Source organism: Colletotrichum fructicola (assembly GCF_000319635.2).
Source record: "Colletotrichum fructicola Nara gc5 chromosome Unknown KSG_Nara_v1_contig03, whole genome shotgun sequence".
In the NCBI taxonomy this organism is placed as follows: Eukaryota; Fungi; Ascomycota; class Sordariomycetes; order Glomerellales; family Glomerellaceae; genus Colletotrichum; species Colletotrichum fructicola.
The window spans coordinates 3,958,085-3,982,184 of record NW_027094053.1 but is presented as its reverse complement, the minus strand read 5'-3'; the positions used below and the strand labels follow the sequence as shown (position 1 = coordinate 3,982,184).

General features: G+C 53.8%; 10 protein-coding genes across 10 annotated transcripts; 5 read left to right on the top strand and 5 right to left on the bottom strand.

The window, feature by feature from the left end:
- Positions 1-62: 62 nt before the first annotated feature.
- CGGC5_v005934 (uncharacterized protein) lies at positions 63-1,151 on the bottom strand (the record flags this gene model as incomplete). Its single annotated transcript, XM_032027812.2, has 1 exon — positions 63-1,151. The coding sequence occupies one exon, from the start codon at positions 1,149-1,151 to the stop codon at positions 63-65; it is 1,089 nt and encodes a 362-aa protein (XP_031875857.2).
- Positions 1,152-2,707: 1,556 nt separating this feature from the next.
- CGGC5_v005933 (Nephrocystin-3) lies at positions 2,708-6,525 on the bottom strand (the record flags this gene model as incomplete). The annotated part of the gene is made up of 3 exons (XM_066151602.1): positions 2,708-4,761; positions 4,808-5,511; positions 5,576-6,525. The coding sequence occupies 3 exons, from the start codon at positions 6,523-6,525 to the stop codon at positions 2,708-2,710; spliced, it is 3,708 nt and encodes a 1,235-aa protein (XP_066009068.1).
- Positions 6,526-7,181: 656 nt separating this feature from the next.
- On the top strand, positions 7,182-8,159 carry CGGC5_v005932 (uncharacterized protein; the record flags this gene model as incomplete). The annotated part of the gene is made up of 2 exons (XM_066151601.1): positions 7,182-7,199; positions 7,260-8,159. The coding sequence occupies 2 exons, from the start codon at positions 7,182-7,184 to the stop codon at positions 8,157-8,159; spliced, it is 918 nt and encodes a 305-aa protein (XP_066009067.1).
- Positions 8,160-8,202: 43 nt separating this feature from the next.
- CGGC5_v005931 (uncharacterized protein) lies at positions 8,203-9,507 on the bottom strand (the record flags this gene model as incomplete). The annotated part of the gene is made up of 2 exons (XM_066151600.1): positions 8,203-9,256; positions 9,314-9,507. 2 exons carry the CDS (start codon positions 9,505-9,507, stop codon positions 8,203-8,205), a joined length of 1,248 nt encoding a protein of 415 aa, XP_066009066.1.
- Positions 9,508-10,093: 586 nt separating this feature from the next.
- CGGC5_v005930 (uncharacterized protein) lies at positions 10,094-11,625 on the top strand (the record flags this gene model as incomplete). The annotated part of the gene is made up of 4 exons (XM_066151599.1): positions 10,094-10,176; positions 10,227-10,383; positions 10,441-10,757; positions 10,812-11,625. The coding sequence occupies 4 exons, from the start codon at positions 10,094-10,096 to the stop codon at positions 11,623-11,625; spliced, it is 1,371 nt and encodes a 456-aa protein (XP_066009065.1).
- Positions 11,626-11,634: 9 nt separating this feature from the next.
- CGGC5_v005929 (uncharacterized protein) lies at positions 11,635-13,900 on the top strand (the record flags this gene model as incomplete). Its single annotated transcript, XM_066151598.1, has 5 exons — positions 11,635-12,356; positions 12,407-12,420; positions 12,497-12,567; positions 13,170-13,640; positions 13,700-13,900. 5 exons carry the CDS (start codon positions 11,635-11,637, stop codon positions 13,898-13,900), a joined length of 1,479 nt encoding a protein of 492 aa, XP_066009247.1.
- Positions 13,901-14,318: 418 nt separating this feature from the next.
- On the top strand, positions 14,319-15,730 carry CGGC5_v005928 (HD domain-containing protein; the record flags this gene model as incomplete). The annotated part of the gene is made up of 7 exons (XM_032027815.2): positions 14,319-14,483; positions 14,529-14,628; positions 14,675-15,022; positions 15,070-15,199; positions 15,268-15,352; positions 15,405-15,542; positions 15,593-15,730. The coding sequence occupies 7 exons, from the start codon at positions 14,319-14,321 to the stop codon at positions 15,728-15,730; spliced, it is 1,104 nt and encodes a 367-aa protein (XP_031875853.2).
- Positions 15,731-16,430: 700 nt separating this feature from the next.
- On the top strand, positions 16,431-17,416 carry vcx1-4 (Vacuolar calcium ion transporter; the record flags this gene model as incomplete). Its single annotated transcript, XM_066151597.1, has 5 exons — positions 16,431-16,545; positions 16,602-16,696; positions 16,758-17,140; positions 17,224-17,294; positions 17,376-17,416. 5 exons carry the CDS (start codon positions 16,431-16,433, stop codon positions 17,414-17,416), a joined length of 705 nt encoding a protein of 234 aa, XP_066009243.1.
- Positions 17,417-17,715: 299 nt separating this feature from the next.
- CGGC5_v005926 (uncharacterized protein) lies at positions 17,716-20,104 on the bottom strand (the record flags this gene model as incomplete). The annotated part of the gene is made up of 2 exons (XM_066151596.1): positions 17,716-19,916; positions 19,966-20,104. 2 exons carry the CDS (start codon positions 20,102-20,104, stop codon positions 17,716-17,718), a joined length of 2,340 nt encoding a protein of 779 aa, XP_066009244.1.
- Positions 20,105-20,713: 609 nt separating this feature from the next.
- CGGC5_v005925 (uncharacterized protein) lies at positions 20,714-22,266 on the bottom strand (the record flags this gene model as incomplete). The annotated part of the gene is made up of 3 exons (XM_066151595.1): positions 20,714-21,426; positions 21,483-21,605; positions 22,161-22,266. The coding sequence occupies 3 exons, from the start codon at positions 22,264-22,266 to the stop codon at positions 20,714-20,716; spliced, it is 942 nt and encodes a 313-aa protein (XP_066009245.1).
- Positions 22,267-24,100: the final 1,834 nt, after the last annotated feature.

Below are 24,100 nucleotides of genomic sequence, written 5' to 3'. Positions count from 1 at the left end.
TGACTTCCCAGATCTTGGCTCGCGCTGCAGAATACGCATCTAGTTGCGGATCTTTCGGATGATCACAGACCGACTAAGTTCTCGAAAATATACGCGATCCGCCCTTCCCCCGTGATGACATTCCCAAGCGCGAGCTTACGAAGCCGTGGACGTCCGAGTCCGACGACGACCCGCGGCCATCCAGCCTCCGTCGGCAAGCATGCGCTGAAACCCATCGCCAGCGTCTCTAGCGACAGCCACCCGTAGCAAACCCTCCGCAGCAGCCCTTCCGACGTCTCGAGCACGTCGTCTCCCACGTCCAGCTGAAGATGTTGCAGGTAGTCCATGTTTTGTATGAGAGACATGATGGCCCGGGTATCCAATTGTTCTCCATCAGCAGCGGTGCCGTTTGCATTCGTGATCTTGAGCGTTTTCAGATGGACGAGGTCTCTCAAGCTTTGCGCCAGTATCCGGGCACACGTGTGGCGAGACCAACTGACGTCCATGTGAAGACATGTAAGGTTGGACATGCGCCCGACTTCTTCGATCGCGACTGCGTCAGCCGGCCTGATCTCCAGACGTTCCAGACAGGCAAAGTATGGCATGTCGTTGACCTCGTTGTGGATCCCTGCTGCTCGAATCCGTTGTCCCATGACGATGTCTTTCAGCACCATCTCTCGCAGGTTCCGTGAGTGTGCCAGCGCATGCAACACAGCTTTCGATGTCAGGCCTTCGCCTTGCCGGTTTTTTGCAAACATGAGATTGGCATGTTGAAGCGTTGGGATCCCTCGCACTGGGCTAGTAGTGTCGCCGATGCCGCCGCCCCCATCGCTGCCTGCCTCCATGTTGCTGTCGCTCTCGTCTTGGGTCGACCCGCTATCGACACCCACGTTGAGGTGTGTGAGTCTCACAGCCGAGCTGCAGATGCAGAAGATCTTGCTCACTGGACAAGTCCATCGTTCAAGTGTTAGCGTCGTGAGGCCAGGGCATCGGTCCATGAACCGCTGAACGTAGTTTGTGGCCGTGCTCCGCAGTCGTGCGTGGATGTGCTTGACGCGCGGGAAATCAAGCTTGAGTAGTGCCCGGAAATGGCTTGGAAGTGCAGGCCTGCTGTGAATTAGGTGTAAGGTGACGATCTCTGTTGCATATTCCTGTGCGCGCCCGTCATCCATGATGAGATCTCGGAAATCCGCCGTCTCCTAGACGATTGCCTTTCCAGTGGCCCAAAATGACCGGTTCGTCCTCATCAGCGGTGCTAGGCTGCTCTCTTCGTGAACTTCGTGAAGACCATCCACAAGTTCTGCGGGGCCAGCCGCGTCAAATCGCTGAATGGCTTGCTGGGCGAGGTCTGTCTAATTTCAGTATGCTTCGGCGGCTGTTCGTTCGGGGTGGACCTACCTGGGCATCGATCGTAATGGCAAGTGACGCCATCCTAGCTGGACGTGGCGGCGGTCGTGAACTTGTGAAGAGAAGGAACAAGACTGCGATACAAACGGAAGAGGGTCTTTTGGGGGAAATCGCGGTGCGTGTAATGGTAAGTTCCCGTTCAGTTGCTGGCGTGAAAATCTTGCTTTTCGGTTCGAGGGAGGCAGGAACGGCCGACCGTTTTGCATGTGCCTGCGATTTCCGCTGCTGCGGTCCTCCTCCGACTCAGATCAAGACCTCTTTCGGCGAAAATGCAGCTTCAAATTGTGTTCGGGAAGTATTGCTGCTCGAAGCGCGCCTCTCTGCGGCGTGAACAATAAAATGAAGTTTCCCCTAGCCTGTTTGCTGATATCAATGCATGCTGGCGATCCAAGACGTCGAGAAGGAGCGATAGGTCCAAGTGCCAAACTTCGTCAAGGCTCAATCATCATGTTTTCAAATTCCCAGTGGCCTCAATAGAGATCTTGAACTGGAAATTACGAATCAATCCCAAAATGCTGCTGCGAAATTGCACATCACTTGGTCGCCAGCAATAATCCTGGTCATTGGGCGAAGAGTGTTTCCGGCCAGGCGCAATGTCAGAACTATATATGCCGGTACATAGCCTCTCTACAATGAGGAGTACCTCTCTTTTGTACACATGGCCCAATGGCAGGTTCGGCCTGATAGTTATGAGCCCAGAGACTCAGCACTGTCCCCCACATCCGTCCTGACGGACCAATAGGAGTGCCGGGACAACTTCAAATATCCCGTGACTACAACCAAAAAAGGCAACCACCTACTGCTAGAATAGAGGCCCCAGGTTCGAATCCCGCAGCAAGCACTCCACAACTCCACCTTAGTCAGCCTTATTGAAAGGGCAAGAAGCCTGGGGCAAGAAAGGACGCGTAAAGGGGAGGGAGTCAGATAGCTTGAATGATCGGGTAATAATTCAACCTGAGGGGGTGTGTCAGAACCATCTATGCCGGTACAGTGGCTAACGAAAAGGGCTTCATCCTCAGCAACTCTCTCATCTTTGTCCGCACGGACATTTTGACTTCTTGGCGCTTAGCACAGTAGGTATTCTTATCTTATCAATCCCGCTACAAACCAATCAGCTCCACAGTAAGCTACCCAGATTATGACGAGCATCGGGTTTTCTGCGGACCAGGTTATGCAAATTCATATATATTACGCTAGGTCTCATTATTCTGAGCATAAAGCAAGTTATGAACGCAACTAATACTCTAAATATGGCCACCGCCGCCCACATTACCATAGTTGTGTCCCAAAAGCATCTCAAGCATCAGCTCCCAATTTTGAACTACGCACGTTTAAGCCTTTCTTTCCAATTCTTCAACTTATATCTCAGGCTATGATCAGTAGCCACACGAGGCGGCGGAACCGACTCTTGCCTTGGAAGCTGTAATCTGTGCAACTGATCAGACAAGCGAATGCACCGTTCATTTTCAGAACCAAATACATCAGCGATGCCCATTCTAACGCGATCATAGTGCTCGAGAGCTCTATTTGTAGCACCCCGTTGCTCAAACAGATCGCCAAGATTTTCGAGGGCATTCAGGGCAGGGACGTATGTTCTAAGCGTATCTGGGTGCAATGCCTTCTCATAGCCTTGCAGTGCCCGTTCGTACATGGCCTCAGCCTCTTTGAGTCGGCCCTGGTCCTTGTAGAGGCTGCCTAGATTGTTGATTGTGTTGAGTGTCGACGTGTGGTCTGGCCCCAGTGCCTTCTCCTTCCCTTGAAGAGCCCGTTCGTACATCGCCTCGGCCTCTTTAAGTCGGCCCTGGTCCGAGTAGAGGCTGCCTAGATTGTTGACCGTGCTGAGTGTTGATATGTGGTCTGGCCCTAGTGCCTTCTCATAGCCTTGAAGAGCCTGGTTGTACATCGCCTCGGCCTCTTTGAGTCGGCCCTGGTTCTTGTAGAGGATGCCTAGATTGTTGACCGTCATAAGTGTCGACGTGTGGTCTGGCCCCAGTGCCTTCTCGTAGCCTTGAAGAGCCCGTTCGTACATGGCCTCGGCCTCTTTGAGTCGGCCCTGGTCCTTGTAGAGGATGCCTAGAGAGTGAATTGTGTCGAGTGTCGATGTGTGGTCTGGCCCCAATGCCTTCTCCTTGCCTTGAAGAGCCCGGTCGTACATGGCCTCGGCCTCTTTGAGTCGGCCCTGGTCCTTGTAGAGGATGCCTAGATTGTTGACCGTATCGAGTGTCGACGTGTGGTCTGGCCCCCATGCCTTCTCCTTGCCTTGAAGAGCCCGGTCGTACATCGCCTCGGCCTCTTTGAGTCGGCCCTGGTCCTTGTAGAGGACGCCTAGATTATTGACCGTGTCGAGTGTCGATGTGTGGTCTGGCCCCCATGCCTTCTCATAGCCTTGAAGAGCCCGGTCGTACATCGCCTCGGCCTCTTTGAGTCGGCCCTGGTCCTTATAGAGGATGCCTAGATTGTTGACCGTGTCGAGTGTCGATGTGTGTTCTGGACCCAGTGCCTTCTCGTAGCCTTGAAGAGCCCGTTCATACATCGCCTCGGCCTCTTTAAGTCGGCCCTGGTCTTTGTAGAGGAGGCCTAGACAGTGAACTGAGTCGAGTGTCGATGTGTGGTCTGGCCCCCATGCCTTCTCGTAGCCTTGAAGAGCCCGTTCGTACATCGCCTCGGCCTCTTTGAGTCGGCCCTGGTCTGAGTAGAGGAGGCCTAGGTTGTAGAATATCCACGCATTGTCTTCCAAATCGATACCTGTATCGAATCTCTTAACGCATCGATCCGCATGTTGCAAGAGTCGTCGCTGCACTATCCAATATTTATCTTGTTCTCGATTGGGGATGCGCGAGGCTACACATCGAATTGCAGTCCAGGCCAGCGCTTGACTTCGTTCGGTATTGAGCATATGGATCGTCCATGCATGAACACAACCATGCATGCTGTATCCTTGCGATTCTGACCCCGGTTCACTCACAGCGACGTTCGGTTCTACCAACCCATGGTCACAGAGCACTCTCAGTACTTTGTCAAAGTTCAGTCTGTCCTCTATCATCTTGTGTAGCCAAAGCGGCTTCTCCGACTCCCCTGCCCGCAGCAGTTCGTACCATACATCATGGTTGTCGAAGTACGCCCAAAGTCGGAGCAGGTCGGCGGCATTCTGGTTTTGCAGCCGGATATGACGGAGTGAGATATCCCACGTGGTGTATAATGTATGATCGTACTCCGTCAATCCTGGACTCTCTTCCTGGAGATGTAACCATGCTTTTTCATACATCTCAAGATACTCCCTGCAGCTGGTTGCTACTTGGTCCAGGTAAGCCCCAGCTGTTGCGAGGGCGAGTGGAAGGCCATCGAGCTTCTTTGCAAGTACTGTGGCGTCGGGATCTACATGACGTTAGCTAGTCACATATAAAAAGCTTTCCAGATGTACCTTTGCTAAGATCAGTGCGGCCAGATGTAGACGCTAGGATTGCTAAACTATCCTCCAGGTCGGCTAACTTCCCGAGCTGGACGCGCTGTCCAAGCTTCACAGATGACGAGCGTGTTGTAATGAGGATAGCGCCGTGTTCTGTATTAGGGAAAAAAGGGCGTATGTCGTACGCTTTTGAGCCTGTCTCGCCAGCATTATTCTCATTCCCTACTTGCAAACCAGTCCCATTCTCGCTAGGACTACGACGAGTATGAAGTTTGACGTCATCGTAGTTGTCGTAGATCATCAGCCAACGATTATTCTTTGGTTCATCCAACCATCGCTTGACTGCACTGACCATCTCATCGAGGTCTCGATTAGAAAGGGCGTTTTTGATATATGTCACGGACGAGGTCTCTGTTGCAATTCGCTGGGCTAGGCTTTGGTAGCTCAGCTTGAGCGCTGTCTTGTCTCTCGCATCAAGCCAAAAAACCGCCGAGTAATCATCGCGATGTTTCTTCGCGAATGCGATCGTCGTCTGAGTTTTGCCCATGCCACCCAGGCCGTGCAGAATAACCGTTCGACGGTCTCCAGTCCACTTCAGTTCGTTATAGAGACGCCCGAGTTCTTCTTGTCTGGCTACAAAGTGGTTCACGCTGTGAACTCCTGGCAGCTTGAAGGGGAGTATAAATGAGGAAGCCGTCTGTGTTGCATTACCAGAGCATCTAGTTGGATGTATTAGCTACTAAGACTGTTGACCCTCATGTCATATCTGATGAATCCTCTTACCGTTGTACCTCATCTACGGGCAAGTGGAAGAAGAGCTGTCGAGCATACGCTGCTGCCACAGCTGCCGCGTACCCATGCCACATGTCGTTCTTGTGCGAGTCGCAGTAGTCCGAGATGCCGCGGACAACAAGGCAGGGAAAGTCAGCGATCGCCCCGGCAGCCTCCATCTCAAAGCACAGCAGCTCATCATGCTGAGCCAGTTTGTCCCTCAGCAACGCATCCTTCACCACCAGCTCTCCAGATGCGATATTGCCCCTGTGCACAACAACAAACATGTCGCCATCATCGCTCGTTCGAGGTATACGTTTCGATGGCTCGCAGTCGGGTGAGCAGGGCGCTCCTTGGCGTTGATGAATGTAGTTTGATGGAAAAAGATAATCGGTTTGCTCGCCGGGATACTGGAATCGTCGAAGCCTACGACGAGTTATGTCGATTCGAGAGACGTCGTGCTGCACCGGATCGACATCCAGCCTTGCCCGCTGCACTGCCAGCGTCTGCGCAGCATTGAGAAGAACTGCCGGTGGTGGTGCCAGGGCACCTGTCCGCTCAAAGTGACCGTCCTTCGCTTTTCCATGATCGTACTGTAGAGCGCCAGAGTGTCCACCCGCAGGCTTGCTCACAACCACATGACCCAGTCGTATCATCCCATTATCCGTCTGAACGGGAACTCCACCACCAATACCAACCAAGAGACCGAAGCGCAAGTTGGGAAACGTCATCCTCATCTGCGCCACAACCGTAGCTGCAGGGCAGTTGCCAGGCTGGTGCAGACCTGCGATAACGATGTTGTGGCCGTTGATGCTCCCGAGGCTGTACACGTTGTGGTCTGCTGAGGACTTGGGTAACACAGGATGCTCCTCGTCCAGCATCTCCATCGCTGCGATCTGCTCCACCTCCAGCGGACAGATCCATGCCACCTTGTAGTCGTCGCGGCTCCGTTCCTGCGACATCTTCGGTCGGTCGCCTGGATTTTTAGATCGGTCGAACGAGAGTAGTCTGCGGTGGTTCGAATCGCTCGGACCGTCAGAAGCGGCAGGAAAGAAACTAAGCCGTCGTGTGAATCTGTGGAAATGGAGACCTGACGTTCAAAGTCGTCGCTCAGGTAAGTCATCAATTACAAGAGGGGAAATCCCTCTTGCCGCCAGCCTTATGCGGCTGAGTGCTGTGCCGCGCGCGAATCATGATGGAAGAAACTGCCAAGTCCTGCAATTGTCAGCATGCACTTCTGAACGCGCTCACGGTGATGTGGATCCCTCCATTGCTCGGTCGATGAGAATGCCCATTCCAGTAATCTGCAGGCTGTGAAGGGCTGGGTTATTGTTGATCACCCAAAACTACGAATCATCATGCCTTGGTACAGATCTGGATTTCGCAGGCCCAAACGGCACGCCTCCTAATCACAACACTCCACTTCAATCTATCCCTGCGATTATGCCAGAACAGCACTTGTATTCTCCACAAAAGAGCTCCTAACAGCTTCAAGATCGTGGAACGTTCTAGAACTCCGTCCATAATCCGCCTTCCAGACCCGTTCTCAGCGATCGCTCCCATCGCAACACCTGTCTTCCCAGTCGCTCAGCATCAACGACAAACCCCCAACCCCGTGATGGCGCCTAATCTTGCAGTCTCGCAGCACATTTTCATCCGCGATATGATCGTCAGCAAATCACTGACAAATGCCCAGATAGCCCGCTTCGTCGGCTGCAGCACCCGCTCCGTCAGCCACATCAGGTCCAACCTCCGATGCTTCGGTACAACGAAAGCCCCGTCCAACGCCGTTGGCAGGCCGCGAACGATCACAGCCCCTGTTCTCCAAGCACTGCTTGCGCAACTAACCGAAAAGCCACACATGTATCAGGACGAGATGGCCAGCTTCATCTGGAAGGAGTTCGAACTGCTCGTCACAACACAATGCATAAGCAGGGCGTTAGCGTCAGCGGGCTGGACGAAGAAGACGATTCGCCGAGTGGCCAAGCAGCGTAATGACGACTTGCGCGACTTCTACCTCCACAACCTCTCTGACTTCCGATCGTACCATCTGGTGTATATTGACGAGTCTGGATGTGACAAGCGGGCCGGCCATCGACGCACAGGCTGGTCGCCCAAGGGGCTGGCTCCTGTGCAGAAGTCATGGTATGGTCGTGAGCGCCGACGTCACATCCTACCAGCGTATTCGCTGGACGGCGTCGTGCTCTCGCGCGTGTACCAAGGATCGACCGACCGCGCCTTGTTTGAGGATTTTATCGCGCAGTTGCTATGCCATTGTGGCACATGGCCCGAGCCGAAGTCGGTTCTGGTGATGGATAACGCGTCCATCCACCATTCGCAAAGGCTGGAGGAGATGTGCGTAGAAGCTGGAGTGAAGCTTGTCTACCTTCCACCGTACTCACCCGACTTCAACCCGATCGAGGAGTTTTTCGCAGAGCTCAAGATGTTTGTAAAGAGAGTTTGGGTGGAATACGAGGATCTTCCCGAGCAGGACTTTGGGGCGTTTATGGAATGGTGTGTGGACATGGTTGGTGGACGAAAGTCTAGCGCAGAGGGACACTTTCGCAATGCTGGACACGTTATCGAGGAGCCATGAAAACCGTCGTAGGATGGATGGATTTTTCATTAGTCTAGCGTCTTTAGCAACTCGATTCACTCGCCTGTTGCTGCGCCCATTTCTTGATATCTTGAATGAACCGGAGGGCAATGCCTCTTCTCACACCTCTCTCGACGAAGAATGCCGCATCTTCGCCTTGATGTATTAGCTCCAGGTCGAGGCCATCTTCCAGAGCTACGTCGCAAGCCCTGCGAAAGTCAAGCTTGAGGCCCTCATCACGGATTTTGGAGCATTGCCACTCGGTATACAACTCCATGGCATCGTCGCGTAATCCCGGGATGTCAAGAATGTCGCGGTGGTATCCGAGTGGGTTGACGGCAGGCGTCGTAGCTGGAGGAAGAGCGGCAGGCTCTAAGACAGCCAAGCCGACCGGGTTGTCCACGTCAACATGGTGCTGGCTTCCTGTTGAGTCAAGTCGTCGTCGTCTGCGACGGTAGCTCTCTTCTTCTGCATATAGCTGATCTCGCAGAAAATCCGGCATGTCATCATGCGTCTTCAACATACCCTCACGTTTAGCGTACTTGACGAGACTTCGCAGATGATGCGTTTTGAGTTGATAATGTTTCTGAGTTGCTCTGTCCCGCCAGCAGTACGGCCCAGCACGACAAGGTGGGCCTGTGCAACGCATGAGATTGTACACGCTTGGCCAAACCGGCGCAAGACTGGTGCTTGACTCTTCGGCGTTGATCTGTAAGGCTCTATCGGAGAGCATCTGGTCGGTAACGGACCTGCGCCTGCGCTTGGTACGACCAACTGACGTGGTCTCTTGGCGTGAGACAACAAAATTAAAGGATATGTCAATCCTCAGCTTCTTCCCGGCTCGAGTCAAATGGCTCCATTCTTGCAGTTGACTCTCGACCATGGTCCAGTCAATGTTGAGTTCGTCAAACCGCTTGACGAGATCGCGTTGAGATCGTTCGGTTACAGACACAACCACATCTGAGTCGACCGGTCTGAAGGTTTTGTGTGGTGGTAGCTTTCTTCTCAGAACCTCCTGGACTTGTTCCTTCAACTGCCTCTCCCAGAATGCTTGTGGGGCAATGGTTATGTTGTGCTCTGAGTCTTTGGTGATTGTTCTGTTGTTGGCGGTCAACTTCCACTCAACGACGTAGGGCATGTGAGCTCCTTGTAACTCGTTGTGGTCAGTGCTATGAAGTCCAGGCGAAGGGAAGTCACGGTCGTTTGCAAGTATTTGTTGACCCAAATTGTCGTCACTGTCCGTTGCTTCGGTCTCGTCAAAGTCGAACGACGAGAGACTTCGAGTTGACCGCGCGGTGTGTTGGCCTTTGAAGCCATCGTCAACTATCAAATCAGAAGGCCGGGACATAATGATGGCTATAGGCAGGATTATTGCGTCGAAGGCCAACACCTTCAAGGACTGCAGTGGGATTCATGTACGATGTGGGAAAATAAGCCAGCTGATGACCTTTTTGTCGCATAATAATAGCTGCAGAAGTTGAGAAACGCCATTTGGTGATGTAGGAGCAGATATATTTCGATCTGGATGCGTAATCGCGGCTTCTGGATCATCTCAGCGACAGATTCGGCTTCAGAGACAACAAGCCAGGTACAGTACTGGCGACGAGACAATCCCAATATGTCTCTGGTGCACATACGACGTCGTAGTTGGACGACTATGACTAGGTGGATAAGCTAGGATAAAACTATCATAACATCAGAGCTGAGTTCTGCTTCCATTTGTGCATGCATAATGACCCATGTCAAGGACTGTGATAATCAAGAAGTGGCTTCGGCATTGGAGCCATAAGCTGCATCAGATCGGAGACAGGTCCAGCCGTACGAGATCGCACAGTGTAAGCGCCAAGAGCAGGCGGGCCCGTGCGGAAACATGGAAGAGTGTTGAATTGAGGATGAAGCCCTTTTCGTTAGCTACTGTACATAGCCTCTCTACAATGAGGGGTACCTCTCTTTTGTACACATGGCCCAATGGCAGGTTCGGCCTGATACGCAACAGGCTCATGGCCTGTTTGCTTAGGTAAGCCGCCCTCGAAAGGCACGAAAGTGGGGCAGGCAATCCTCAGCAAGCAACCGCATCTGGCTACTGATTTTCTCCGTCCCTTCCGTTCCTTGTCCGTCCACGCCCACCCAACCTCGCGCCATCCCTGTTCTTCTTGCCAACTTCAACAAGTCGATATTCACAGTCTTCAGATCGCCATCGGCAACTTTTCCGTTTTGCTGGCAGGTCAGATCTTACCCCGCGGCCAGCGCTGTTTTTCCGTGGCGTGCTGATTTTTACCAGGTCTCCAAACAACGAACGACCCCGCCTTCCTCCGACGACTTTTCGGACCCTTCTCGACTCTGCTCGACACTCCTCCCGACTTCTATCTCCATCCTCTTCTCGACCTCTTTTCGACTCTCCAATTCTCCTCCCGACTTTTTTGTCGACTCTCCCGACACTTCTCTCGATTCTCCCATCGACCCTCCTTCCTACCTTCCCCTCGAAATTCTCGACCCGCCCAAGTCTCTCCCCGACCTTCTTTCCCCGACTTTCGTTCCCCGACTTTTCCCCGACCCCTCCCATCCCGAAGTCGCCATGGCCTACTTGCCTCCCGAAATGTAGTGCATGATCGGCGAGCATCTTGAGCCTGCTGATTTAAACGCCGCCAGCAGAACCTCCTCATACCACCGCGCCCTCCTCGAGCCCATCCTCTACACCCGCGATGCTGTCCGCGGACTTTCCGTTCTCTGGGCTGCCGCTCGAGGCGACCAGGGTGCCCTGCGGAAAGCAATCGGCTATAGCGTCTCCGTCGACTCCCACTGGCCCAGAAAATGGAGGAGCCCTTGGAAGACCACCTGCCATCCCAAGTGGCGCTTCTTCGACGAGAAGCTGAAAGGCTACACGGCGCTGCACATAGCGGCCGTGTTTGGAAGGACTGACGTTGCCGCCACGCTCCTAGGCGCCGGCGCTGCCACCAACGAGCTGGCGCCCATCTGCTGGCGGTGCAACCTTGAGGAGGACACCGACGCTCTGCATGACGTCACGCCACGAACCGCGACAAGAACCCCGCTGCACTTCGCGGTCTGTTACACAAACTACGATGTTGCCAAAGAGCTCCTTCGACACGGCGCGAGGATCGAGGTGGACGGGCCCAACATTCGCCACTGGTCTGTCCTCCACGACTTGAACCGCATTCGCCTGCCCAGCCACGCGACGACCGATTTTGCCGACTGGATTATGAACAAATGCCACGCCGACCTCGAGCTCGTCGACAGCCATAACAAGGCACCTCTTGCAACCGCTTGTGAGGCTGGCCAGTTCAGGCTAGCTCGAAAGCTTCTCTCCCTCGGCGCCAACCCGCACGCAGCTTCACCAGGAACGACGCTCGCCCACTTCGCGCTGCAAACCTGCGGCGACATGGGCACGAGACCCCTCACCCGTGACGAGGGCACGCCGGAGACGTACTCCCGCTACATTGTCCGCTAGGAGCTTGACATGGACGCGATTGCAGATCTGATTGGCGACTTCCTCCACAAGGGTATCGGCGTGGATGCCACCGACGCTTCGGGAAAAACTCCTTTGCATGTCGCAGCTGCATGCGGCATTACATGCGCCGTAGATGTTCTTCTTCGGAACGGCGCTACCGCTGATGCGCGAGACGCAGACGGCCTGCTGCCTATCGACCTCGCCAAGAGGCACCATCCCCTCCTTGCCGCCAGCGGATGGTCGGCGAATGCCGGGCAGGGACCGATGGCTACCACAAGCAGTGGGGCTCTTGGCTTGGTGTTGCCCGCGTACCGGGCTCTTCTCGACGCGACCTTGTTAGGTACCGCGTTCAACGTTGGCGACGTTTGGTACACGGACAATGGCGACCGAACGGCTTTCGAGCTCAGTCATCTGAAGACGCCCGCGAAGGACTGCAAGCTGTTGATCCAGCAGTGGGTCGTCTCTGGCGAGGAAAACCCTGTTCTGCACCATCTGGCCGGTCCAAGTCACCGCCCGGACCTTCGGCTGAGCCTTCCTGTCAGCGCGATCTCCGCCGTCCTCTGGTCTGCCCGCGGGCGGCCCAGGGTGATACTCAAGTTGAGAAGTTACGACTATCACAACTCTATCCTTCGCAAGGAGGTCGTCCGGGTGGAGTTTCGGGACAATGTGCACAAGACGCAATTCTTGCATTACATGTTGCCGTTGGTGACGTCGATGATGGAGAAGTCGCCGTAAGATATCACTGTCTGTCTCATCGAACGAGATGCTAACTGCTTCCTAGGGGATGGATCTGGCGTGTGTGGGTTGAAGGCATGGCGTGAGGGATGATGTTCGTCAGGTATGGATCTTATGGATCTTATTTGCTTTGAAGGAACGGCGTGGCTATTGATTGGCATTATTGTGTTGAGGACTAGCTCTGCCCACTGGGTCGATGTCAGGGGAGTAAGGGGGACGGCCTCGTTTTCAGAAGCTTGTATGTATGTCTCGTGGATATGTTCGTTTGGTATGGCAGCATCATAGGCGGGATAGCTGTATACACAGTACGTAGGGCATCAGACTGCTTACCGTTGATGAGGAGGACCAGAGGGATTGAGATTACATGACAACTGTGCCTGGCTATCCCATCACCCTGTTGTAGCTTGGGAGGTTCGTCGTCCAGGCAGTCGCGTACCTCGTTCCTTCTTGCCTTCTTTCATTTTCTGGCGCGGTCGGCTGTTCCTCGGCAGGCTCGTCAGGGTCGTTTGTCTTCGGCCTTTTTTTTTTCTTGTTTTTTCTTTTGTACCTCCTTCCCTTTTTTCCCTTCCCGCTTTCTCTTTGCCCGTTCCTCTTTTTGCTTCGTCTGCCCCTCTAATTAAATCACCACCTCCTTCCACTTCCGACCCACGCCGCCGTAGATCGCCCATCAAACTTTCGGCCACCGAAAGGCCCCATCTCCAGGCAAGTCAATTTCTATGCCCCTCGTCGAACCTCTCGTACTGACCCAAACCACAGTCGCGATGTCCGGAGAGAACAGCAATGTCGCTGCCGACGATACCGACGCCTAGGACGCGTCCGTCTGCCCCGTCAACTTTGCCGAGTTGGACTACGATAGCATCACTCCCGCCGAGCCATACGTCTTCGTTCTGAAGGGAGACGGCCCTAGCCATGTCTCCTCCGTCGACTGGCTCACCATGTCCATCGTCTTCGACGACCCGCTCGATCGCCGAGATGCACACGTTGAAACCCAGCAACGTATCCCGATTGCGAACCGGCTGTACCGCCCCGGCGTCTTCCTGATTCCAGCGTACAACCTTCAGTTCGCTGCCGTGGTTTCGAACTACTTTGCCGACTTTGGCTTTCCCAGCCACGTCAAGATTTGCGTCTGGTGGTCGGCGGACGACGGCGACGCCAACTTCAGAGCCCATCTCGACAAGGTGTTCCGTGACGGCAAGACCGCCCTGCACGCGATCTTGACCACATCCCACGGCTGCAACCTGAAGCAGCATTGTCGAGGGCTTGATCCCAAGGACCCAGAGGTTGGTTATGACAGCCGCTCCCTTCCCCGTGGACTCACGCTGACATGCTTCCCTCTCAGACAGCCGACACCTTGTTTCTCGCAACGCCCCGGGCCGTCTCCGAATGCGCGACCCTCGGCTCGCTGCTCAGTGACCGAGCCCGAGCCATCGTCGATCAGGAGGATGAAGGCCGGCTGGCTGTGTCTTGCGGCGATGGCGAAAGTGACGCCGACAGCCTTGCCCGCCGTCAGTGGGAGGGTGGTCTTGAGTTCGGGTTCTAGGCATGCAGATGGGTGCGGGTGCTTGGCAGTGACCATCCTCAAGACCTGGCAGAAGCGGGGCATGGATATCAACCGCGAAGAGGGTGGGATGACCTACTCGTTGCATCATTTGATGGAACGGCCGGATCGAGGGTTGCTAGGCTACGGCTAGTTCGAGGCGACGAGTCCCTCGCGATAGTACATTGAAGCATGAAAACGTACCTTCGAATGCGCAGTCGATTGGAGCCCGCGCCTGATTGCATGTGCCAGTTTGGTGTCCGCGGCGGCTTGGAGGACTCATGCAATGACTATAGATTGCGTGTAGAGACCGCCTGTTATGCTCTATCATACCGCCTTGGCATTTACCCCGCAACCATCGAAAACTGATTTAATGGTTGTGTTCTACAGCGGAACAAATTCTCTGCATCAAACAAATATCATGGACCAATCTCAGGAAGCTTGGGCCAAGTCGTCACTGCCCTTCCTTCACCAGCTGCAAGAACTGAAGCACCTTCCACGAACAGGATGGTTACGTTTTATGAAGGATTGCGAGACAGTCGCAAGCCACAGCTGGCGGCTGGCTTTGCTGGGTCTCTTCGCGCCGGTAAGATCAAGTCATGCTTCACAGTACTGTCTAACCTGAGTACAGGCGCCATTGGACAAGCAGCGTTGCATTTTCATTGGTCTAGTGCATGATGTTGCTGAATCATACGCTGGCGATATACCTACCTTTGCTGGCTTTTCGAAGGGTTTGTGGTCCGTGTTGCCGGAGAACTCAAGGCTAACATTACCCAGACAGGAAGCAAGAACTGGAGAGCACGGGGTTTAAATGGATCGAAAGTCTCGTCCGGCCAGGTTACCCAGTCTTGGCCCAAGAATTAGTCGACGCTTGGCTGGATTATGAAGAGGGCAGGACCAACGAAGGGCGGTGGATGAAGCAGATGGATAAGTTAGAATGTCTGATACAGGCAAAGGAATATGAAGAACGAACATACGGGGAACTAGGCGGTTCGGGCGAATTTCAAGGTCTCTCCAAGCTCGTCCGAGACCCCGAAGCCAAAGCCTGGGCGGACTTGCTCAACAAGGAGAGGAACCTACATCTTGAAAGGCGGGGTAGTCGTTTGCCAATCGTATTTGTCACTGGTAAGTCCACTGAGTCTGGAGCGCAGTGCCTCCCTGACGTGTCGTAGGAGATGAGACGTGGGCCCGAAAGCTTTGCACCCTAAAGGCCCAGGATGGAAGTTTTCAGCATACAGTCTTGGCCAGTGTTTTGGCTCAGCGGGCCGAAGATCCATCTTTCGTTCACAAGGACTTTCTTAAGTACTGCTTGACGCAGGGTTTCGACATTCCGAGGCGCTTGTTGTGGAAACACTAGGAGAACATATCAGACGATCTGCTGACGCGGGTCCCCGGTGGATTCTACTTCAGGGCTTCCCTAAAACACTGAGCGAGTTAGTCGAGTTCGAGAGAAAGGTAAGCGGTTGTCTGAAATTGCGGTTTCCCCACCCAGGCTTATGATCCCAAGGTCCAAAAGCAGAACTTCTGCATCAACATCCTTACGCCAGATGTTTCCAATCCCAACGAGTCTACCGATGCCCCTGTTTGGGAGGCTGAAGTTGATCCGACGGTGCACCTAAAATCAGCACAGAATTGTTATGAAGAGGTGAGTGCCGACGAGCAAATTGTTCGTCTTCAAACTGAGCCAGGCTTTAGGTCTGTATGGAAAGTGGAGCAAGGGATGAAGAAGCGGTGCTTCAATTTGATATAGCGATTAAGAGGTTGATTGAAACTGATGCTCAAGAAGGTGATAGTCAGGAGTGCAGTGGGGAAAACTCTATAGTGGCTCATTGAGCGTTGACCAAAGATATCATCTATCAGCTATATGTATATGCGTGAAGGGGCTTGATTGATCTAGCTACGAGCGCCGAGCGCGCCTAGCTACAAAGTGGTGTGGGCGACCCCATACGTAAAGGCGGGATTCGGGCCCAGATTCGGGCCCGGCCGTGAGCCGTCTCGCGGACGTATCGAAGAAAACATTCCAGGGTCGTAGCAAAGTGGGATGGGTATCTTGCCTTTGTCAGCCTCTTGGCAGAAGGAAAGGTCGAGGCTCTGGGCTGGAAAGGGCGATGCACGCGGTGCCAGCTGATGACTAGGCAAGGACTTGGCCATACGTGGAGAAAGACCACCGCCCCACGAAGGCATCCGGGCGGCGCACGTGGGGCATGTAGGCAAGTGTCGACGCTTCCCTGTAACCCGTGTACGGGATCAGCTCCATAGCAATCTTGAACAGGCGCTACTAGGCAGAAGCAAGGCACGTTGCAGTAGCTTTTGCCCGGTATTAGTTAACCCCGGCCGAGCTGTCCTAGCCGAAGCTCTACTCGCACAGGGAAGGGCTCGCAAATTCATGCTCCCGCCTGAAGAGATTGGTGTGAATGCACGTACTGCAATGCCTCACCAAGCCGATGGGCATATAAGGCCATGCTAGCCTGGTGCTTGTCACCGACTGTGACAGCCGCGACAACCCGTCCTTGATGACCAACACGACGACGCCATGCCCACCGAGCGCTCGCCTCTGCTTCCCCACAGCGCCAGCGACAGACCAACGTCCTCCGCCCTCGGGGGCTTCTACAAAGCCTGGCACGAAGCCAAGGCCATTATGCGGAGCAGTACTTCCCACGCCCCTCCGTCATCTCACCGAGTTGCTGACATAGGGTGCACTTAGACCGTCTTCACTGGCTCCTCGTCATCGTCCCTTTCGCGATCACTGTGCCCAACCGCAGCTGGAGCCCGGTTACAGTCTTCGCCACGAATCTTCGCGTTTTCTCGAGGTGCCGCGATTATCTTCCTGCTTCTATACGTCACGTATCACTGGTTCAAGTCCCGCACACACTCCGATCTTTTCTGCGACGAGACTCGGCCTGACGAGACCGAGGACTCCGTCATCAGTATCGTTGCCGCAACCGCCGTTCTCGCCATCACGGTTGCCCTCGCGGTCATCTGCGCCGATAACCTGGTCGGAAGCATCAACCCATTCGCCGAGGTCACGCATGTAGGGCCAGACTTTATTGGTTTCATGCTTGTTCCCATTGCCATTAATGCGGCAAAAGCTTCGGCCGCGGTTGGAAAAGCTACGCGTAACAGGATGGATCTCGCGATGGACATCATCCTCAACTCCATCACGGAGACCGGGCTTCTCGTCGCCCCTTGCCTCGTCATTCTTGCATGGGCTTTATTCCACAAATCCATGACCCTGCACTTTGAGTTCGTACCGACCGTCACCCATGTCTTCGCCACGTTAGCTGCAGCTGTTGTCGTCAGAGATGGCCGGTCTAACTATCTGGAAGGTGCTTTGCTGCTCGGGTTTTATTTCATCATATTCCTAGCTGTATTCTTCAGCCCTGTAGATGGCTCAGAGGTATGCCGATAGAAGCTTTGGGAGCCAAACACATGACTTGTTGGGGAGGTCGACTTACTGTTTCGCCGTGTGTGGCGTCAGTCCCTGATGTCGGCTCAGCTAAGAACCACGAAACTCCCTAGTCGCACTCACGGGCAGAGTCTAGCATCGCGGCCCAAGAAATCGTCCTGGACAAGCATCAAATGCAGTTACATCAGATCAAAGCTGAAAGTGAACCATCTCCCTGCATTTGCCGGACATCCCTTCGTTGGATGCCTTTGATAGCTGAGTCTTGGACTGAAGAATTGAGCCCTAGGGTTGTTCTGTTTTAGCGTGCCATCAGAAGCGAGTGAAATCGAAAGAGAAAAAGACAGCAAGGACATCTGATTCTGTGGATTACTAGGTCACCCCTCTTCTGGGTAATAATTAGCAGCTCTGCTGTTCATTTCCCACCCGCCCTCACTTCTATGTCCTGCTGTGCTTCGAGAAGGATGTCCTTCATCGAGGAGTAGAGCCCAGGATCTACACTGTTCCTCTTCCAACCCTTAAGGAATACCTTCCTCCGCAGTTCGTTGACCCATGGAACTAAGGGCTGGTAGTACAGAGTGAAGTTCTCAGTAGCTCTTTGTTGGAAATACTCATCATCACCAACAATGCCCATTTTGAGTTCAGCTAACATGTTGTCATTCTCGTAATTCCACCTATCAAACTCAGTTGGCCCAACATCTTTACCATCCCCGTCGTAATGAACGCATATCCAGAACAGGACCCAGAAGAACGACTCTAGGTCATGCATGAACGAATGCTGCTCGCCTAGCAACGCCCCGATTGCCATGAAGGCCCTCGTGCCGGTCTTTCCCTTGGCACCTGAAGCACCCTCTCGTTGCTCTCGAATAGCGAGGTCAAGGTCGATCAAGAATGCAGGCCAGGATGGGTTGCCACTGTCCTCATTGATCATGAGATTGTTGATGGATATATCTCTGTGGAGGATGCCTGCCTTGTACAAAGACTCGTGGCCCTCAATGCAGCCCACCAGGGCAGCAAGTAGTGCTGATCGAGAGCTCGCCTTGTAGATAGGCTTACCATAATCCCGGAGAATGATACGTCGATGAACCCGATTTGGTGGTATACTTGCAGCCTTTGTGGGAGACACAGAGCAGGATCGCTTGCTGGGGGGCAAAGCGGAATCGGTTTGGCTGGACGGACGCTTCCTGCTGGTGCTGCTGCGGCCCTTCCGCGGGGCATCTTTTGCTATGTTGCTTGGTGGCATCTGTCGTCCTGGCCGGTAGTTTGTTGCTGCTGTGACATCTAGGCCACGTCGAACATTGTTCCAGATATCATCGTTTGTCCCATGAACCTGGACCGTTTCGTGGTGATAATACCGGGCCACATTCACGACGCCTTTGTTCGTCACTTCACGTAAGAGCTTGCCTTCCTCACCACGTTCAAGGTATTGCCATGAATCCTTGATAACAAGCGGCGTCTCTAGATGCCCTTCGGGGTGGGCCTTCCAACAAGTTGCAGCCCGGCCAGCGACACAGCGTGCCCGTAGGATCAACCTATCAATAACAATCCGCTCTGTGGAACCATTCCGCTCGATCTCGATGATGCGTTCGCCGTTCAATGTCATGACTGTCGGATCAAACCCTAGGGCTTCTTCGTCCATCCAAAGGAACCCCAGTATTGTGGACACAAATTGCTGCCCATCTTCATTGATGTTAAACCGCTCTGACGCAATGGCTCCAAGCCGGTCAAATGCCCACACCCTCATGAGAGGTCCGCAGAGTGTAAAGCCCAGGACAAAGCGCCGGGTGTCCTGTGCAGCAAGCACCTCCCTCGCATATCTCCCGAGGTCGAGCCATGCCTTGGAGGCCGTGTCCGCAGTTGGATTGCTCTTGAGTTCTCCAGGTACCAGTATTTGCTTCCAGTGGTATCCAGGCTCTTGGCCAGGCTTCATCTTGTCGATAAACCCAACATCCAGTTTGCGATCTGCTCTAGAGCCCTGCATTGTGGTGTTGGGCTGTGCTAGGAGGTCTCGTTGATGTGTCGTATTCGGCGCCTGTGTCTTTGCAAACAGTGCTAGCTTCTTGACAAAGTTCGCAAGCCACTCCAGCACACTTTTCTCGTTTGCGTCCTGGGGCCATCCCTTCCAGCCGTCTTGGAAGAAAGGATCGTTACCATCGAGGCACTGATCGAAGAACTCCTCGGATGCTGCTTCAAGTCCTGCTAGGCTCCCGAAATATGCGTCTCGAAAGCCGGGGAGCCCTACATACATAGTGCCGAGCTCCTCTTTCAGTACATCGTCGACATATCGGCGGTGCTCAGATGAGTTTGCAAAGCTGCTCGTGTTGTGCAGCCAGGGGGTTTGTTGAAGTGAAGACGCTATCGATCGCGGAGGTGGGGTATCTTCGATGGCGAGGTTGCTGACTTGACGCCAAATCAGCTCATCGTCAAGCTTGTCGGCAAGAGCTGCTTTCAAGAGAGGCTTGGCTCGATTGAGATCGAAGTTGTTCGATGTAATTGATGTATTCAGTCTCGAAAGATCGCCTCGAAGAGTGCCATTGCCTATCCTTGTAGGAAGTAGGCGTGCAGCAGGAAGTATCTGCAGTGTCGAAAGAAGGATGAAGACAAGGTTTTGAAGATCTGCCAACATGATCAGTTAGAGAACAACTGGCAGTTGCGTCTTTCCTACCGTCCACCTCGAGCTCGTCCACTGCTTGCAGCTTACAAGTAAGGTCTCCGCAGGTCGATTTGAACTCATCCAAGAAAGCAGAAAGACTGCTGCCGATAGGGTTTTCCTTGATAATGTTTGAATCAGAGTGCTCTTCCATTATAGGTGGGGTGCTGCTAAACGTGATGTTTGGATGATGGCATTACATTAGCAGTCGCGTCGCAGAGGAAGTCGTCGCGCTACGCATTGACCACTCACAAAGCTGGGAGAATGTTGTTCCGATGACTGGCTGTGAGATATATGTGGGGCGATCGACCGGTCTCACCTGCATGTACAGAGCGGAACAGTTGCATGCGGTCTAGCAAACACCAACCCTACTAACAGTTAGAGGCAAATCCTGCCTCATTGTTGTACCTGACAAGGAGAACAGGCAATTCACGCCACGTCCTGGTTGAGCATGCTCGAATATTTATCCGATGCGATGCTAGGACATTGTGCTTCGTCAGTCATATTCTCACCACGTGCTACCCATGGTGAACGTCATCTTTATCGTTACTGGCACCGCGGAAAGACGAATCTAGGCAGACAGAGCAATCTGAAATTGTGTGTACCTTGCCATGGTCGTGAGAACCTGCAACAAGTTGCCAAATTAAAGCATATATAGACCCCCGCGTAGCACAATCAGAACCCGTCCTAATATTTCTGCAACCCCGCTTTCTTTGCAGCAATGCCGAACCAACCAAGCCATCTCATTCCTCGCAACCACTACTCAGGGCAGGTGACCGATGATGTCCCCATAGCTTCCGGCATGGACTGGTCGTGAAGCCAATTTGTTGTCGCCACGAATATGACCACGCTTGTTTGGACGCTCTCCATCGCCACCCGCCAGCTGCTCCGCCCCGACAGCCTGCTCCTCGTCGACTGAGCCCCCAGGGTGGGGGTATTTCCTCTTGACAGGTATGGCAATGGATTTGACGTGCTTCTGACGTCCGCCCTGGGTAGCCCAGTAGTCTTGTACAAGCTCGCGCGCGTTCTGCAATACTTGATCCTCGGGCTCCCACGTCCGCTCATGTGATCCGACCCAGGCGACATGCAGCTTCACAGTACCCGTAGCCTCCTGTTTGTGTTTCTCGACCTTGAGCACGTGCCAAAGATTCATGTCGACCATAGCGTCTACGCGACCGCCCTCTACGGTGTCCCAATATGCAAAGAGTGCTTCCTCCGCATCCTCTTGGATGCTTGACTCGGGTTCCCACGTCGGCTTACCGTGCATCCAGCACACTCGCATCTGGAAGAGGGTGGGGTCGTCAGGGTCGCGTTGATGACCGACGATGGCTTCGATGACGAAGATGCCGTTCTCAGGGTCGTCCGCATCATCCTTGGGATCAGCAGCATTTGCGGGTTGAAAGGAGTCGGTGGTGTCTCTGTTATCGATGGCGATGGCAACGGTGATCTCGGCCCCATCTGTGGCCGGGGTGGCAACTGTGGCGACTGTATGTTAGCTTTGATTTCCTCGCGCAGTGTGAAGTGTTCCCTACGATGGAGCGCCTCGTCCTGTCGGTCAGATGTCTCAGACGGGTAGCTATCCTTCGCCTCGACAGCAGCGTCGGTACGGCCAAGGTCCTTTCCAGCCTTCTCCTTGCTCGCTGAGGCAGTCGTGCCTGTGCCGCCAGGACTACTCGTCGACGTCTTCTAGACAGGCGACGGCAGACTGGGGCAGGCTGGCTCAGGTGTGCGAGCGGTCTTGCTATCGGGAGCAGGACCCATGACGACAGTGGGTGCAGAAAGCGGGAATGTAGCCTTTGAAGGTGCCTCGGGAACGGGGTCGGGAGCGTCGAAGCTTCCTAAAGAAATAGAAAGCGAGAGGCCTGAGCGTTGGGGAATTTGCGGCGCTCTCACGTGGTCGGTAAGGAAGGATGTCGTGGACGGCTTTGAGGTCCCTTGGAGACGGGCAATGTACATGGAAAGAAGTAATTGCGATGGTCAATGCGGGCCGAGGCAAAAGTGCGGAACCGACTCGAAGTATGTGGTGACGGATATATAATATTCCGCCGGGATCACCTTACGTCACCTGCCCACAATGGATCCGTTTTGCCTTGAGGGGTAGTGTAGCAGCCACTGAAGGACCAGCCAAGACTTATTTAAGCACACAAAAGGCCCAGCTCTTAATACCCCACGCCATAACACACCGGATTTCCCGCATTGTGACAACATACACCAGTCCATGATGAGCCTAGACACATCCTCAATGCCGATGGTACCTAGCTTGAGCATGCTGAAGAGGTGGGCATACTTTTGGTACAGGGCAGTTGCGATCAACATGACTTCGTCCTGGGTCGCAGTGGTATCGGGTGGCAGTACAGCGGTAAGAGGGCCCTCATATGGGCGTTGAGGGCTGGAGAGATTCTTGCCTTCTTCCTGGTCAAATTCTGCCGTACATGGCCCGGGCGGTGAGCTCGGCAGTATTCCCACAGGTACAGAAACGTGCGGCCAGTCGTGATAAAACCAGCTAGCAGCATCAGCACAATGCCGGCCAAATAGAACGGACATAACACCATGTGATAGATTCGGGTGGAAATTGAACATAGTTGGCCACCCTTAGCCGCATCTCCCCTTAAGAACTGAGTCAACCTGATCGAAAATTAGGGCAAGGCGCTTCCTTTGGGGATAAGAAAGGCCAAAAAGGCGGGGATGAAGTGGTGGGCACGACATCAGCCTGGTAGATGAATCGACGCATCGAAGATCTCGAGCCTACGGGATGAGTGGATACAGGTAGATCCGTCCAGGCCGTCAGAGCCACGGATGGCCCGCGAGGTTGCCACGATTGGTGAAAGGCCATCTCTCGAAAGTCAGATACGGCCTATCAGCGTTACAGATGCGCTAAGCGAACTGGCGCAAAGACGGACGGAAAGTTTCGCTTCATCGGCGAATACCACTGGGACAGGATAACGCAGGGCGATTCATGATGAACTCGCGCCTGCTACCTAGAGTGGTCTGACTTGCGTATCGTTCGGTCAAGAGAACGCAGTCAGCTATATTTTGTGAGCTCTGTAACGTTTCAGGTAATTCCTAGCGAACGATGGATGTCGGAAATACCCTTGAAGAAGCATCTGGTCGAATACTAACTGCCCTCCGACAGCGGAGATCTTGACAACCTAGAAGACTGGACATGGTAGGGTACAATTATGCCTCGCTTGTTCCGCAATTTGCCAGTCCTGGCAGGTGGAACGTCCAGAGCGTACTCGTCCCCAAGGTCCTTTCTCAAGATCTCATCCAATACCCAGCGCTGCATTCGATTATTTGGTCGGAACTGGTCAAGATTCTTATCTGGCCATTGTGTTTTGCCGAACATGACCAAAAAGTTGAGTTGAGCATCAATTGGCCCAGTGGATTCCAGGATTGTCCGCCATGTACCGATGGTTCGGGTCGTTGCTGACCCAAGCTCGTTAGCATCGGCCGGCCAAGGCGGACTTCCAACAATCTGATTAGGTTGCTGTTGGTGGTGTTTGTTCTTGGAGGTGTCGTTTGCGAGCAGTTGCTTTTCCACTGTTCTAGGCTTCGCTAGATGAGATATCTGACAGTTCTTGCCTGTCCCAATCGACGGCCCTGTCTCTAGTGCTGTGGATGGCGTCTGCTCGCCTTCGTTCCGTGGCAGCGGCGGGTTGATCTCCGCCTCGAGGGTGTCAGTGACCTTCGAGAACTTGCTTAACAGATCCACTGCCCACAGAACCGCCTCACTTGGGGTCTGAGAACCGGACTGTCCCTTGGCCAACCGTATTTGCATCAACAGGCTGGAGATCCTCCTCTGAATGGTTTCCAAAAGACTGGTGATCTGCTCTTTGAGTGTGTCAAGTTGCGGCGCATCATTAGAAAAGAAATTTTGGGTGGTAGGAGCTCTGTTGCATTTGATAGCTGGCTGATAAGGTTTGAGGGCCCGTTCCTGGGCCCGGCTTTGGCGTTGAAATTACACAAAAAAAGACCGTACCTCAGCAGATGCCTTTTCAACATCTGCTAGCTCGACAAGAATTGTATTGCCTGATGATTCCGCTGGCTTCATGTTGAGTTCGCTTTGACTGAGGTACTGGTGTTCGTTTGCCGCCCTGTGATAGTTGGCACGATGGGATTATTATGCCCCAGGCTCCGGAGTAGCGCAGAA